This window comes from Xyrauchen texanus, chromosome 39 (assembly GCF_025860055.1).
Source record: "Xyrauchen texanus isolate HMW12.3.18 chromosome 39, RBS_HiC_50CHRs, whole genome shotgun sequence".
NCBI lineage: Eukaryota > Metazoa > Chordata > Actinopteri > Cypriniformes > Catostomidae > Xyrauchen > Xyrauchen texanus.
In genome coordinates, this window is record NC_068314.1 from 17831306 (window position 1) to 17844750 (window position 13445).

At 36.8% G+C, this 13445-nt stretch overlaps 1 protein-coding gene across 1 annotated transcript; it reads right to left on the reverse strand.

The window, feature by feature from the left end:
• Positions 1 to 1649: 1649 nt before the first annotated feature.
• On the reverse strand, positions 1650 to 13234 carry LOC127632913 (serine/threonine-protein kinase NIM1-like). The gene is made up of 4 exons (XM_052111747.1): positions 13191 to 13234; positions 10316 to 10609; positions 7319 to 7587; positions 1650 to 5539 (listed from the first exon to the last, which is right to left on the reverse strand). The coding sequence occupies exons 1-4, from the start codon at positions 13210 to 13212 to the stop codon at positions 4787 to 4789; spliced, it is 1338 nt and encodes a 445-aa protein (XP_051967707.1). The 5' UTR covers positions 13213 to 13234; the 3' UTR covers positions 1650 to 4786.
• Positions 13235 to 13445: the final 211 nt, after the last annotated feature.

Below are 13445 nucleotides of genomic sequence, written 5' to 3' on the forward strand. Positions count from 1 at the left end.
TTTTATTAAATCGCTCCACTAGGCCATCTGTTTGCGGATGGTACACGCTAGTGCGAACCGACTTAATGCCCAACAATTCATGAAGTTTGCGAAGTGTACGTGACATAAAATACGTGCCCTGATCGGTGAGGATTTCTTTCGGAATCCCCACCCGGGAGATCATTTTGAAGAGTGCCCCTGCAACACTAAGTGCTGAGATGTGTGCTCTCCGTTCTAATGGCCCGACGAGGTCCATCCCAATCCTCTCGAAGGGGACCTCGATCAATGGAAGGGGGGCGCAAAAGTGCTTTTGGGGTGGCTGGTGGGTTTACCAGCTGACCAGTTTAAAATCTAACTTTTTGGCCGCAATGAGCAAAGGTATGCTTGGGGAAAAAAGGGTGCAGAATTTCACGAAAAGACCACCTCTCCATCTGTTAAGCACAGGGGTGGATCGATCATGCTTTGGGCTTGTGTTGCAGCTAGCGGCATGGGGGAACCTTTCAATGGTAGAAGGAAGAATGGATTAAATTAAATACCAGCATTTTCTGGAATCAAACAACTGTAAAAAAGCTGAAGATGAAACGAGGATGGCTTCTACTATCGTATAACGATCCTAAACACACCTCAAAATCCACAATGGACGATCTCAAGAGGCGCAAGCTGAAGGTTTTGCCATGGCCTTCACAGTCCCCTGACCTAAACATTGAAAATCTGTGGATAGACCTAAAAAAAGCAGTGCATGCAAGACGGCCCAAGAATCACAGAACCAGAAGCCTTTTGCCGGGAAGAATGTGCGGCAATCCATCAAACAAGGATTGAAAGGCTCTTAGCTGGCCACGAAAAGCATTTACAAGCTGTGATACTTGCCAAAGTGGGTGTTAATAAATACTGACCATGCAGGGTGCCCACATTTTTGCTTCAGGCCCTTTTCCTCTTTTGTTTTTTTTAAACTGTAAAAGATGGAAAAAAATAAAAAATTGCTTAAACTATTAAAGAAATGTGCCATCTTTAACTTTATGCCTTTTGGAATTAAGGCCATCTTTTGCTTGCTTCGCTATTCACAGCAACAGACATTTTTATCAGGGGTGCCCAAACTTTTGCATGCCACTGTATTTTGATGCTTTGTATATGCAATGTATGATAGCACAGGATTAATTTCTTCCACGCTGAAATGTTATGAAAAATAACTGGCTGTCAAGCACAATTGAGCTACACTGTAAGCTACATATACTGTATGTATTTTCTCAGACACTTATTGAGTCTAAATAGACGTGCAACTTACATCTCAGCAAAACAGTAATAGCCATGTCATACTAATCATGTGTTGTACTTGCTATAGTTCATTTCCATGTTGTTTCTTCAACAAATAGCAATGTCAAATGTAAAATAAGTCAAACATTGAAGCAGCAACTGCATGTGTAATATATATGTGTCCACCATGTATGTGCAGTAGCGGATTTCAAAAAATCTTTCTTTCTTTTTTTTTTTAAAGTAAGACACAATTTCTTTTTTTTCTTTTGTGGTGAAATATGACCCGGTTATTCAAGGTTTCATAACATTCACCCTCAAATGGTCCCCTTCTATTATCAAATTTTCATGCAGCACCTGTGATTTGTGTATGATCCATCAAATGTTACATCAACACACAACAAAAAAACATATGACCAAAACACAATTTATTGCACATGATGTACAAATGTACAGATGTTCATGAGCTTCAACAATAAATCTGTGGCGCTGCTTTGATGTTAATCATTAAATATATCTAATGTGCCATATAATGCAGTAATATTTAGAGGATAACAGTAATTTGACATCTTCTATGACATGTAATTTCTAAGAGAAAGTTTAAACGATAAGAAATGTATCACAGATTTTTTTAAGGTTAAAGGCAAATGGGTAACACTTTATTTTACAGGTTCCTTATTACACATCTTACATATTGACTATAGAACTAATAGTCAATTATGCATAATTACAAGCAACTAACCCTAAACCAAACCCTTACTCTAAAACAATAGTAAGAACATGTTGTTAATCAGTAATTATTTGTGTAATTACACTGTAACAAGGTCACTGTAAAATAAAGTGGAATATGTGTCTACTACTTACCACTATTATGCCTGTAAAAACACAAGTGTCTTAGCAGCTCTTTTCCATTCCTGATATCAACATGTTAAGGTTTGTTTTAGAGGTCAAGGAAAATTAAGATGATTCATTTCATAAAATGCGAAGTAATCACTGATACCACAAGCTTTTTTTAAAGCTCTGCACTAATTAGGATTAACAGCTAATCAGCCATTAATCCTTTGCGTCATACATTCAATGTAAACTCTCTGTCCAAGATTAGAGAATAATCACTAAGTAATTTAATGGAGACAGATGGCAGCTCTGTCCATCAAATAATGAATCAACTCAAAGAGATTCAAATGAAGGACATGCAGCGAGATAAGCATCAATCTTTAGGGCCTTTGAAATGCAGCATGCAAAGCCTGTTTATTAATACATGATAAATATCACTATGCTTTTGACACTCAGCCCAACACAAAACTGTTGCTCAGACTAAACCAAGAATTAATAAACAAACAACATTTTCAAACATTCAACAAATCAGTGATACAAAAATGTATCAGATGTTTGCCTAACCATTAATTATTGGCCACAATTCAATATTCATTGGCAAAAGTGAATGACCTTTTAAGATCGACTGCAAAATAATGTTTCGGTACAAACAGAAACACTCTCTGTTAGAATCAAACTGTGATTTCTATGCACCAAAACCAATCATGCATGGTAGGTAAGTGTATAATACAGGTTACATGTTACATAAAGCCAATGTACAAATACAATGGGGACCAATGATGCATTTTTAAATAAATAATAATAAAAATTTTATGTTTTAGGATTTTGAAAACAAAGAAATGTTATTGAAAAGGTATTGTGATCTCTGTGTATTAAAAAGGGAAAGGAGAAAGCCGTTTTAACATTGAAACTAAATATGGAAAGTTTAATATTTGATGGTTATACAGACATTACAGTAAGACAAACCATCAGCTTGCTAGAGGGTCAGATATACTGTCACATAGATAGATATATAGATAGATAGAGAGAGAGAGAGACTGCAGAGAAGAGGCATTTTGTGGGTTTGTTTACATTTTAAAATGTAAAGTTGAATTTTAAATTAACGAGCATTCTATTGGCCGGTTTAAACATTCCGTCAATGAGTCAATGGAATCTTTCAAATTTTTGAACGTCCAATGTGTAAAATTTTACAGTAAGTCTGACCAATTAGAAAAGCACAATATACCAAAATGGTCTGAATGTCTGTGCCAAGTTTGGTGGATATAACCTGAAAGCTCTAGGAGGAGTTAGTGTGAGGGGTTTTGTTAGTGTAAGGGATTTTGGGAGAGAAAAAAGCCTTAACCAAGTTTGAAGAATTACACACTTCACACTAAAATAAGAAAATAATGCAAAATAGTGGTCTAAAATTCACTAGAGGTCTCAGACTTTTGGAACCCCACTGTATGTACAAATGTTCTCAGTTGGTGAGCTGTCATTTAAATGAATTTGTAAGTTTAATATAAATTGTGTCCACTAATTTATGTGCTTTGTAAACAGAATAAAAATCCATGCAATACAACTTCATCTGTCAGCAAATAGCACAGTTTCATTAAAGTAAATTCATTACTTCTTGAAACAGCATTATAGGTAATAATAACCTATGGAATGGGCCACATATTAACCATCGATAGATTGCACTAGTCCAGTGGTTCCCAAAGTGTGAGGCACGCACTGCAGGGGAGGCGAGGGGGGTGGGATTGGAGGAGAGGGTCCTTGCAACAGACTGTAGCATAATGATGATGTAGTAGATCTGATCCTCTGCATAGTGGATTTTGGTGACATAGTGGATGTTTTTTTTTTCTTTTTGCATTACACTGAGTACTTTATTACTTAGTATAAAAGTTATACAATGAGAGATTTGTGTAATATAGCTTGGCTTTTAAAAATGGTCATAACCATGGATTTAATAAAGGACTTTTCCTTGTTTTTCATCTTCACCTACAGTAAACAAATATCTAAATTAAGCAATATACTCCTTACGATAATGTGCTCCTCATTTCAACATCTCCTCTGCTGTACATAAATGCCATGGGGTGAATTATTTGTATTTGTATGTTAACATGTAGTGGTCATGTTCAATAAAGTGAATCTGGAGTGCTTTAAAAATGATGTGCTCAGCACACATAACCGAATTGAACACATCTGTTACTCTGAGCACTTGAATATACTATAATAATGCTTATACACAATACAGACAGGACAGAGCAGCAAACATAGACTTTGAACCGAACAGCTTGATTTATCTATTAATTTAATTCAATCGTCGTAGCCCTTTGCGATTAAATAATCGCACAATGTCATACCGCGATATTCTTTTAATTAATTGTGCTGCCCTAATATATAAATGTGTGTGTTTGTGTGTTATATGAATATATAATGTATTAATAATCATTAAGTACGCTACAGTAATAAAACAAAACATTCAAATGTGAATACACATGTGCCTTAAAACATCCATTACGTCACTAAAACCCATGTGTATTGATCCATTTGAAATGGTGGGATTAGATCCACTACGTAATCGTGCTACAATTTGCAGCGAAGAGGGTAGAGGAGAAGTCTATTAAAAAATTGCTATTATTATTATTATTATTATTAATAATAATAATAATATTAATATGATATACATTTTTGATTAGTAAAGGGGGGCTTGACTTAATAAGTTTGGAAACCCCTGCACTAGTCTTTATAGCACATTGCAGACTGCAGATGGGTTATGTTTGGCCATTGCATTGCTGGCACAGTATTTCTTGCTATCAAAATCCTCCGGGTAGAGGGCAGAATATCCAACCGCCTCCACGGATCTCCTCTTCTGTATACGGTGCAGCAGAATACGATAAGTTCCTGTAATAGGGCTGCGCAAGTCTGTGCAGGTATTGTTCTGCAGATGTTTGGCACTGATTCCAAGATCACCCAGTGCTGATTTTACCTCCTGTTCCTCCAAACACAGGCTCCTCACAGGGTCAGCAAGATGATTGGGCATTGCGTTGAGAGCAGGGTATGGTTTGGGGTACTCAATGCCCCTTTGCCAAGAGCAGACCATCAGTTGCAACACTGTGGTGCGGTCCACAGGTACAGGTCGTAGCATGCCTTTGATGGCCAGTTGGCAGGGGTCAGGGACGTAGGTCGGGATACTGTACGCTCCTTGCAGGATGCAGCGTTTCAGTCGCCCAAGGTTGTTGGCATGGAAAGGCATGGTGGCAGTCACCATGAAGTATAGTAAGACCCCCAGCGCCCAGATGTCCACATAATGTCCCACGTAGCTTTTCTCTCTGAAAAGCTCAGGTGCTGCATACGGCGGGGAGCCACAAAACGTTGTCAGAGTTTCGGTTGATTCACTAACAGTGCTGAAACCAAAATCGCCCACTTTGATACAGTAGCATGTGGTGTAAAATATGTTTTCTGCTTTCAAGTCACGATGGACGATGTTGTTTTCATGCTGAAAATACAGAATTAAATAAATGAATCAGTTATTGGTTACATTGTACCATAAACAAACTTGTGTGATGGAACATGTTCCACTCTAAACGCCAAGTCCACATTGGAGGAAAATGCTGTTCTATTGAGGATGGGATGTGTAAACATAGAAAAATCAATACGTTTTTAAACAAAAAAATATTAGTGTGCCTGTGATCTCAGCCTGTGATAGCACTTGCACTTATCATTCTTTGCATAACCAATCATTCTCATTAGGAATGTAAAAATGTACTGATGCATCGATGCATCTCAAATGAAAATGTATTGCATTGTTTATAGAATTTGACAATCAATTACCATAATAACGATAACCATGATCTTATCCAAAAATACTTCTTGACCAATATTCAGTAGCAAAAATCTACCAAACCCAGATCTACCTAGATCTTCAAAGAGTGCTGAAATTCAGTATGACAGCACTGGGATGCTTCCCTGTATTTAGCTCTATGTTTGCCTGTGTTTACGCCATTCTAGACCATATGTGAAAGTAGTGCAGAGTGGATGCAAAGCGAGGAGCATTTTTCTCTCACGAGTGGACATATGTGGTTTTGCCTGCAGCCGGGAGCAGGTTTTTGCTAGAGTTTCCATTTTTGCAGGGTTTCAGAAAATAATTTATTGGATTCTCTCACCAGTCTGAATGGAGCAGGACATAGAAAGCACCTCACCTACCCAGTTCCAGACCCGCTTTTAGTCTGTGTTTGGCTTGGTGACATGCTTAATGCTTTGCCTTATTTTGAAATGATTTCCATTGGCGAAGAAAAAATACTGGCCAATGTTTTTGCGTTGAAATGTGAGTCACTCAATATTATTTACTTTTTTAATTTATCTTTTACTTTTTTATGTACTCAGTTTATAGAACTGTACACTTCCGCTATATTTTGTGTAATGTTGGACACTTCATGCACACGGTGCTCATGGCTTGCCGTACATAGCAGAAGGGGCGTAGTTACCTGGCTGCGTTGCTTGCTGGCCTGACATAACAATTGTAAATAGTGGAGAATGTAGCAACTACCAAAATTAAGTGAAGACAGCACGCTGTGTGAATATGTATGTAGTTTGAGATACAAGAGTTGAACTGAGGTTGGCTAACATGCTAAACTAGCAGTAACACATCGAATGCGTTTGAAGCGTCACTTCTGTCAGCTGTTAAACGGCAAACTCTTCCATGTAGTAAAAAGCATATCACAGCTGGCCAGAAGCTAGAAAAAAAAAGTTTTTAATATGAATCTATTTCGTACACACAAGAAGACATGAATTAATCCACTTGAGTTGTATGGATTACTTTTATGATGGGTATATGTGCTATTTGGATCTTCAAAATTTTGGCACCCATTCACTTGCAGTGTATTGACCTACAGAACAGAAATATTCTTCCAAAAATCTTCGTTCGTGTTCTGCTTTTGAAAGAACATCATACACATCTGGGATGGCATGAGGGTGAGTAAATGTTGAGAGAATTTTCATTTTTGGATGAACTACTCTTTTAAGTTTTCGATTTGGGGTGATAATATGAAAGTCCATACACTGTGTGTAGTGCATCATTTGGGACAAAGGCAAAGCTAATATCATACACACAATTGTACTGTTGGTCTGAATATCAGCAGACCTGTGATTGCATGTGACAATCAGTAATAATGATAGTGAATAGTAAAAATGATGCTCGCTGTTGCAAAGACCATTAATAAAACAGAAGCGCTTTCATGCCAGCAGTGAGGTATACTGTAGTCCCTATATTTCTCACCATGTGTTTGACAGCTGAGATAATTTGGGCAAAGATGAGCTTGCTTTCCTGGTCTGACAGGCGCCCTCTGGTAGTGATGTGTGAGAACAGATCTCCTCCACTGCCATACTCCATAGCAAGGTACAAATGCTTACTGGTCTCAAGCACCTCATACAGACGTACAATGTTTGGATGGGAGAGTCTTTCCATACAGGCGATCTCTGAGGCAAATAAAGTCTGTGACTTCTTGTCGAGACGCATTTTATTAAGTATCTTAACAGCAACACGCTCTGTAGAGAGAAATTAAGCATGAGTTATCAAAAAAAAAAAAAAAAGAAAACATGCTATTCAAACTTGGTGTGCGGCCCTTTTATCTAATTAAATGGCTTAACCCTTGTGCGACCTTCAGGACATTTTTGTCTTTTCATTTTTGTTTTATCGATAATTTTGGTGTTAATGCCAACAGCATAAATTTAGCTAAAGGTGTGTAGTTTTGGGGGAATTCAACCTTATTTCCTATAATACATCTATAATACACTGTGTACACAAGATAGTTACAGTCAGGACCTTCTGGACAAAAATGTCCCCATTGAAACCCATTAAAACTGCAATATTTGATCCCAGTGCCATTAAAGCTTAAAATCGTGAATTCTGTGACCATTCTAGAGCCCTGGCTTAAAATATTTACATTTTCAAATATTTGGCACCATATGGCACCATTTTTAACATGTTTAGCCTATGGAGCAAATACATGCTTTTTTCATATATTCTGTTAGCTCTATTATAGAGCACTGAAGGCCAATAGAATAAATGATCCAGTTAGAATTGTGTGAGTGTGTTGGTATGGATGTCAGTGTCCATTTTGTATGTGTATTGAGAAGTGTGTGTGTGTGTGTGTGTGTGTGTGTGTGTGTGTGTGTGTGTGTGTGTGTGTGTGTGTGTGTGTGTGTGTGTGTGTATGTGTGAGCGTGTATTTATCACTTTGTGGGGACCAAATGTCCCCATAAAGATAGTAAAACCCGAAATTTTTGACCTTGTGGGGACATTTTGTCGGTCCCCATGAGGAAAACAGCTTATAAATCATACTAAATTATGTTTTTTGAAAATGTAAAAATGCAGAAAGTTTTCTGTGAGGGTTAGGTTTAGGGGTAGGGTTAGGTTTAGGGGATAGAATATAAAGTTTGTACAGTATAAAAACCATTATGTCTATGGAAAGTCCCCATAAAACATGGAAACACAACATGTGTGTGTGTGTGTGTGTGTGTGTGTGTGTGTGTGTGTGTGTGTGTGTGTGTGTGTGTGTGTGTGTGTGTGTGTGTAAAAAACAACAGTGGCATTATGTAAATAAACTGCCATTTACAGGGTTAAAATCAGTGAAAGTGGAAAATAATACTGATATATAATTATGACAGTTTTTTGACGCAGACATTTTTGTCCTCTAAGGTCCTGAATGTGAGTTTTGTTTTTTTGTTTTTATCTGACACTGCACAAAAAAAATAATAATGCATCAAAATCATTTGATGTGGACATTTTTGTCCTCAAATGACCTCTGACTAATTTTTTTATTGACGCACATGGGTTAAAACAAATGTTCCAAAATGCATGAGAGAACTTTCTGTTCTGCGGTTTTTCTAGTGGCATCTCAACCACACCACTAAAACTATTACTCAGGTTCACAGAGGAGGGTGCTGTTAACCTCAATGACATGTACAGCTACTGTTAAACTGTGCCGCCTGCTGTCAGGGACTGTGTAATGCAAATTCTGTCTGTGTAGCACAGCAATCCACAGAACTTTAAATGTATGCAGACTCAAACTGTTTTACATTTGGACACCCAGATGGTTAGATCATGGTACTTTGATATATACCATAGCATTGAATGATTTCCATAGTCATATACCATGGTATTTATATGGTGCTCCAAATTACTTCAAATAATGTTAACAACATGGTATGAACTGTAAGTTACCATACCATAAACATAAAATATTGTAATGTTTGTTTGTTTTTTGTTTTTAAGTAAAACGTATAAATTATTTTATATTTTACAGTTAAAAACAATAAAAGGAAATTCTTTGAAGTCCCTGTGTGGAACATATTTTATGTAAACAGTTATGCTTTTTCTGTCATTTTCCATTATAGTTATGTGCATTATGGTATTTTATGCTACATTTTATTTTGTTACTATTTATTGCAATATTTTACAGTCATGTGTGTTACCCTGATGGTGTTTTGTCCTTGTGGCAACATTGTGCATTGTTGTTTATTTAAGGGAGAGTTCACCCCAAAATGAATATTCTCTCATCATTTACCATCCCAGATGTCTATGATTTCTATTTTCTGCAGAACACAAACAAATGTTTTTAGAAGAATATCTCAGGTCCATACATTGCAAGTGAATGGTGACCAGAACTTAGAAGGTCCAAAAAGGACATAAAGGCAGCATAAAAGTAATCCAGATAACCCCAGTGTTTAAATACAAATCTTTTGAAGTGATATAATAGGTGTGGGTGAGAAATAGATCAATATTTAGTCCTTTTTTACAATCAATCTCCACCTTTGACCAGCCCCAACCAGTAGAAAGCTGAATGTGAGTGTAGTTTCAGTAAAAAATAAGACTTAAATATTGATCTGTTTATCACCCACACCTATCATATTGCTTCCGAAGACATGGATTTAATCACTGATGTATTTTATGCCCCATTTGGACTTTCAAAGTTCTGGTCACTGGTATTGTAAGGACCAACAGAGCTGATATATTCTTTTAAAGATCTTGGTTTGTGATTTGCAGAAGATAGAAAGTCATACACATCTGGGATGGAATAAAGGTGAGTAAATGATCAGCGTGGTGAACTATCCAAGAAAGGGAAAGTTTTATGAATTATAAATCATAATTTGCCTCTTCTGTGAGATCTGATCTGTACTTCAATGTCTTCTTATACCTAATTAACTGACTTAAATTGTTGACTGAATTGTGCAACCTATTTCATTTAATAAGATCTGGTTGGAATTGTCTCACCTTTAGTCAATGCGTGAACAGCAAGTTTAACCTGGGAGAAATTTCCAGTCCCTATTTCTCCTCTGAGTTCATAGAATGCAATCCTGCGACCCAGCATTATGTCATTAATGACGTTGTCATTGTGGGACATGTCATAGACTACCCTCTCAAAGGCAGTCTGCTTCGCCCATTGTTCAGGTGTTAATGCTGGCACTTTCCGTGTTTGTTGTTCTGTCTGGGCAGGTTGGAGCGCTGGCTCATTCTTTTCTTTTTTCGTTCCTTGTCGTTTTGTCCAGCCATTTAGTGTTTTGGTACCTTAGAAGGGACAAAAAAGAAGAAAAATGATGAGAAATGAGAGAAATGAGAGAGAGGCTGAAAATTCCAGTTGGAATTATACTAAAAATAATATTGGAGGATAAAAACATCCTCAGATGCAAACCTTGTGAACATTTACGCTCTATGATAAAAGTGGAGAATATTCTTTAGGGTCATCCATCATCAATTCGAATGAAGTAAATCTGACCCTGACCATAAAGTCATTAACTGCAACAAGATCTACAAGACTTAATTTGATTTAAAGGCAGATCTTCACCTCCACACTGTAATCACATTGTGCTGCGCTGATCTCTCTATACCAAAGTCTGAACTCCTAAGAGGTAATTCAATTAAGGCCAAAGTGTAACCAATGTGCCAACCAATATACGGTATCAAACAATCACATTCAGTGACTCATGAAAGTATTTGCACACTCAAGCAAGATTAATTAATTATAATTTCAATCAGGCCCATTTCCAGATTAAAATCTCAGAGGGTGCTTCTGAATATTTTGGGGGTTCTCTAGTATTTAAAGTGAAGATGCAATAATGCACCAATGTTATGTTTTAAAAGTCATGTCAAAAAGTCAAAAATAGCTCAGAAAATTTCTAGCATCATCCATTTGGTTTGATACTGTGCTACCTAATGCATTGTCATGAAATTGAAATTGTGTCTTTATTGTCCAGATACTTTTTGGGGCCAATATAAGCTTAAATATCACCATCGACATCATCACAATCAGAATTCTATTATTATGCATTTGTGAGGTCTAAATATGAAGAATATATAAGCAATGTTTGTGTCAATGCCCAGAGAACACTTCCTGTCGTTGACCTTCTTTGCTAAAGGAGAGGTTAACAAGGGCTTAACCTTGAAAAGACTGGGTGTACAGGGATCATGATGTAATAGTCTGGAGAATCGAACATTGAGGACAGTATGACACAGCTATTCTGTGTCATCCGAAAATATGAATTTCTTATTAGCTGCACAATTCCCAGTCTCAGTCTATTCCTTACTAATTCTTTGACAATACCAATTTATTTTAAATTAAAGTCTAATTTTATATGTAAAAAAAATGTTATAGCCCATACACACACTTATCTATACAGTATATACACATATATATCCCTTAATCTATTGGCACCAGCATTATTAAATCATTTCTGAGTTTTAGGTTGTGTAGAATAGCCTTTGGGAATATCACAGAAAAGAAATGTTATCTTTGCAGAGAAATTGTTTTGATTGATTTTTATTTGATTTTCTCCCATTTTCTCCCCAATTTGGAATGCCCAATTCCCAATGCGCTCTAATCCCTGTAGTGGTGTAGTGATTTGCCTCAATCAGGGTGGTGGAGGACCAACCTCAGTTGCCTCCACATCTGAGACAGTCAATCTGTGCATCTTATCACGTGGCTTGTTGAGCGCATTACCGCGGAGACCTAGCGTGTGCTGCCCCACTTAGAGCGAGAACCACATTATAGCGACCACGTGGAGGTTAACCCAACATGACTGTACTCATCCTAGCAACCAGGCCAATTGGTTGCTTAGGAGACCTGACTGGAGACACTCAGCACACCCTGAATTTGAACTTGTGACTCCCGGTGCGGTAGTCAGTGTTTTAGATTTTATTTTTTTATTTTTTTTATACTTACACTGAGCCATGACAGTACAACCTTACTATTTTAGTCTAAATGTACAGTGTCTTGGATTGAAGGCAAAATCAGTCTTGTAAATCTAAATAGCAAAGGCTTTAAGCAGGTTGGATTAGAAGCATCTTTAAGACCATGCATCACAGGTTGCAGACTCATCACACTTCTAAAAATACATCACAGGATACCCAATGTACTTCTTTGAATATCAGTAACAAAAACGTTAATGGTCTCAGTCTCGAATGAATACATACTGACTGAATAATTTTTTTCTTTTTTTTTTCTTTATTGCAGGGCAATTGCTGTGTTTAACACATAAATAGTTCACAGTAATAACAAATAACATAACATTAGTGTTATAAATGACACTTATAACACTACAAACACAATTTCCTTTCCCTGATTCCGTAAGCGTTTTCTACCAAATGCAATATTGCATTATTGTACTCACGTATACATTCACTTGTACTCACTTTGTTTTGAAATGAAAAGTGATCTTCAAAAAAGAAAAAAGAAAACAATGTCTGTATGTAATATTGGCATAAGAGCAAACATTACAAATTCAAATGAAAGATTTCACACTTTGTTACAGATCACTGGAACATTGATCAACTAGAACTTTAACTTCAAGCTAACCACATACATTTCTCTTGTTTCAGAAATCTTTCAGTATCTTTTGTCAGTTGTTAAAAATGTACACTGTATTCTCTGCAAACTGAGAGGTACGCTACTATACATAAAAGATACCAAATCCACACATGTGAATGCAGAGTATTATAACAATATCACTGAACAATGTTAGACTTTCAAAAAGAACATTTAAAAAGCTCAGTTCACGTATAAGATCCCATATTTGCATTCCCTTGATGTTTAAAAGAGTGTGGATTCCCTTGTGAACTGTGGTGTTAGTTTACTATGTAAAGTAAGCTTTACCTGGTAGCTGAGGATCCTTCATGCTGGTGTCTGTATGAATGAGTGCTGACTGAACAGACGGAAAGCCTCTCGCTTTACAGTCTTTAAATCTGTACCTTTCACCAACACCTAATCCAATTAGCAGCATCTAATAATATTCAAACTGTGACACACCACAAAATCTGTTGAAATGCTGTGTAAACCGAATCGTCCCATTCAAAAAAGTACTGTGGTGGGACAATGGTGAATTTAACATTTTAAAGAAATTGTTTTCGC

Coding starts and splice junctions, on each gene's coding strand:
- LOC127632913 (XM_052111747.1), bottom strand. CDS start 13,212: ATGAAGGATCCTCAGCTACCAG. Junction 7,588..10,315: donor TGTTCACGCATTGACTAAAG/GTGAGACAATTC, acceptor TTCTCTCTACAG/AGCGTGTTGCTGTTAAGATA. Junction 5,540..7,318: donor TCTCAGCTGTCAAACACATG/GTGAGAAATATA, acceptor CTGTATTTTCAG/CATGAAAACAACATCGTCCA.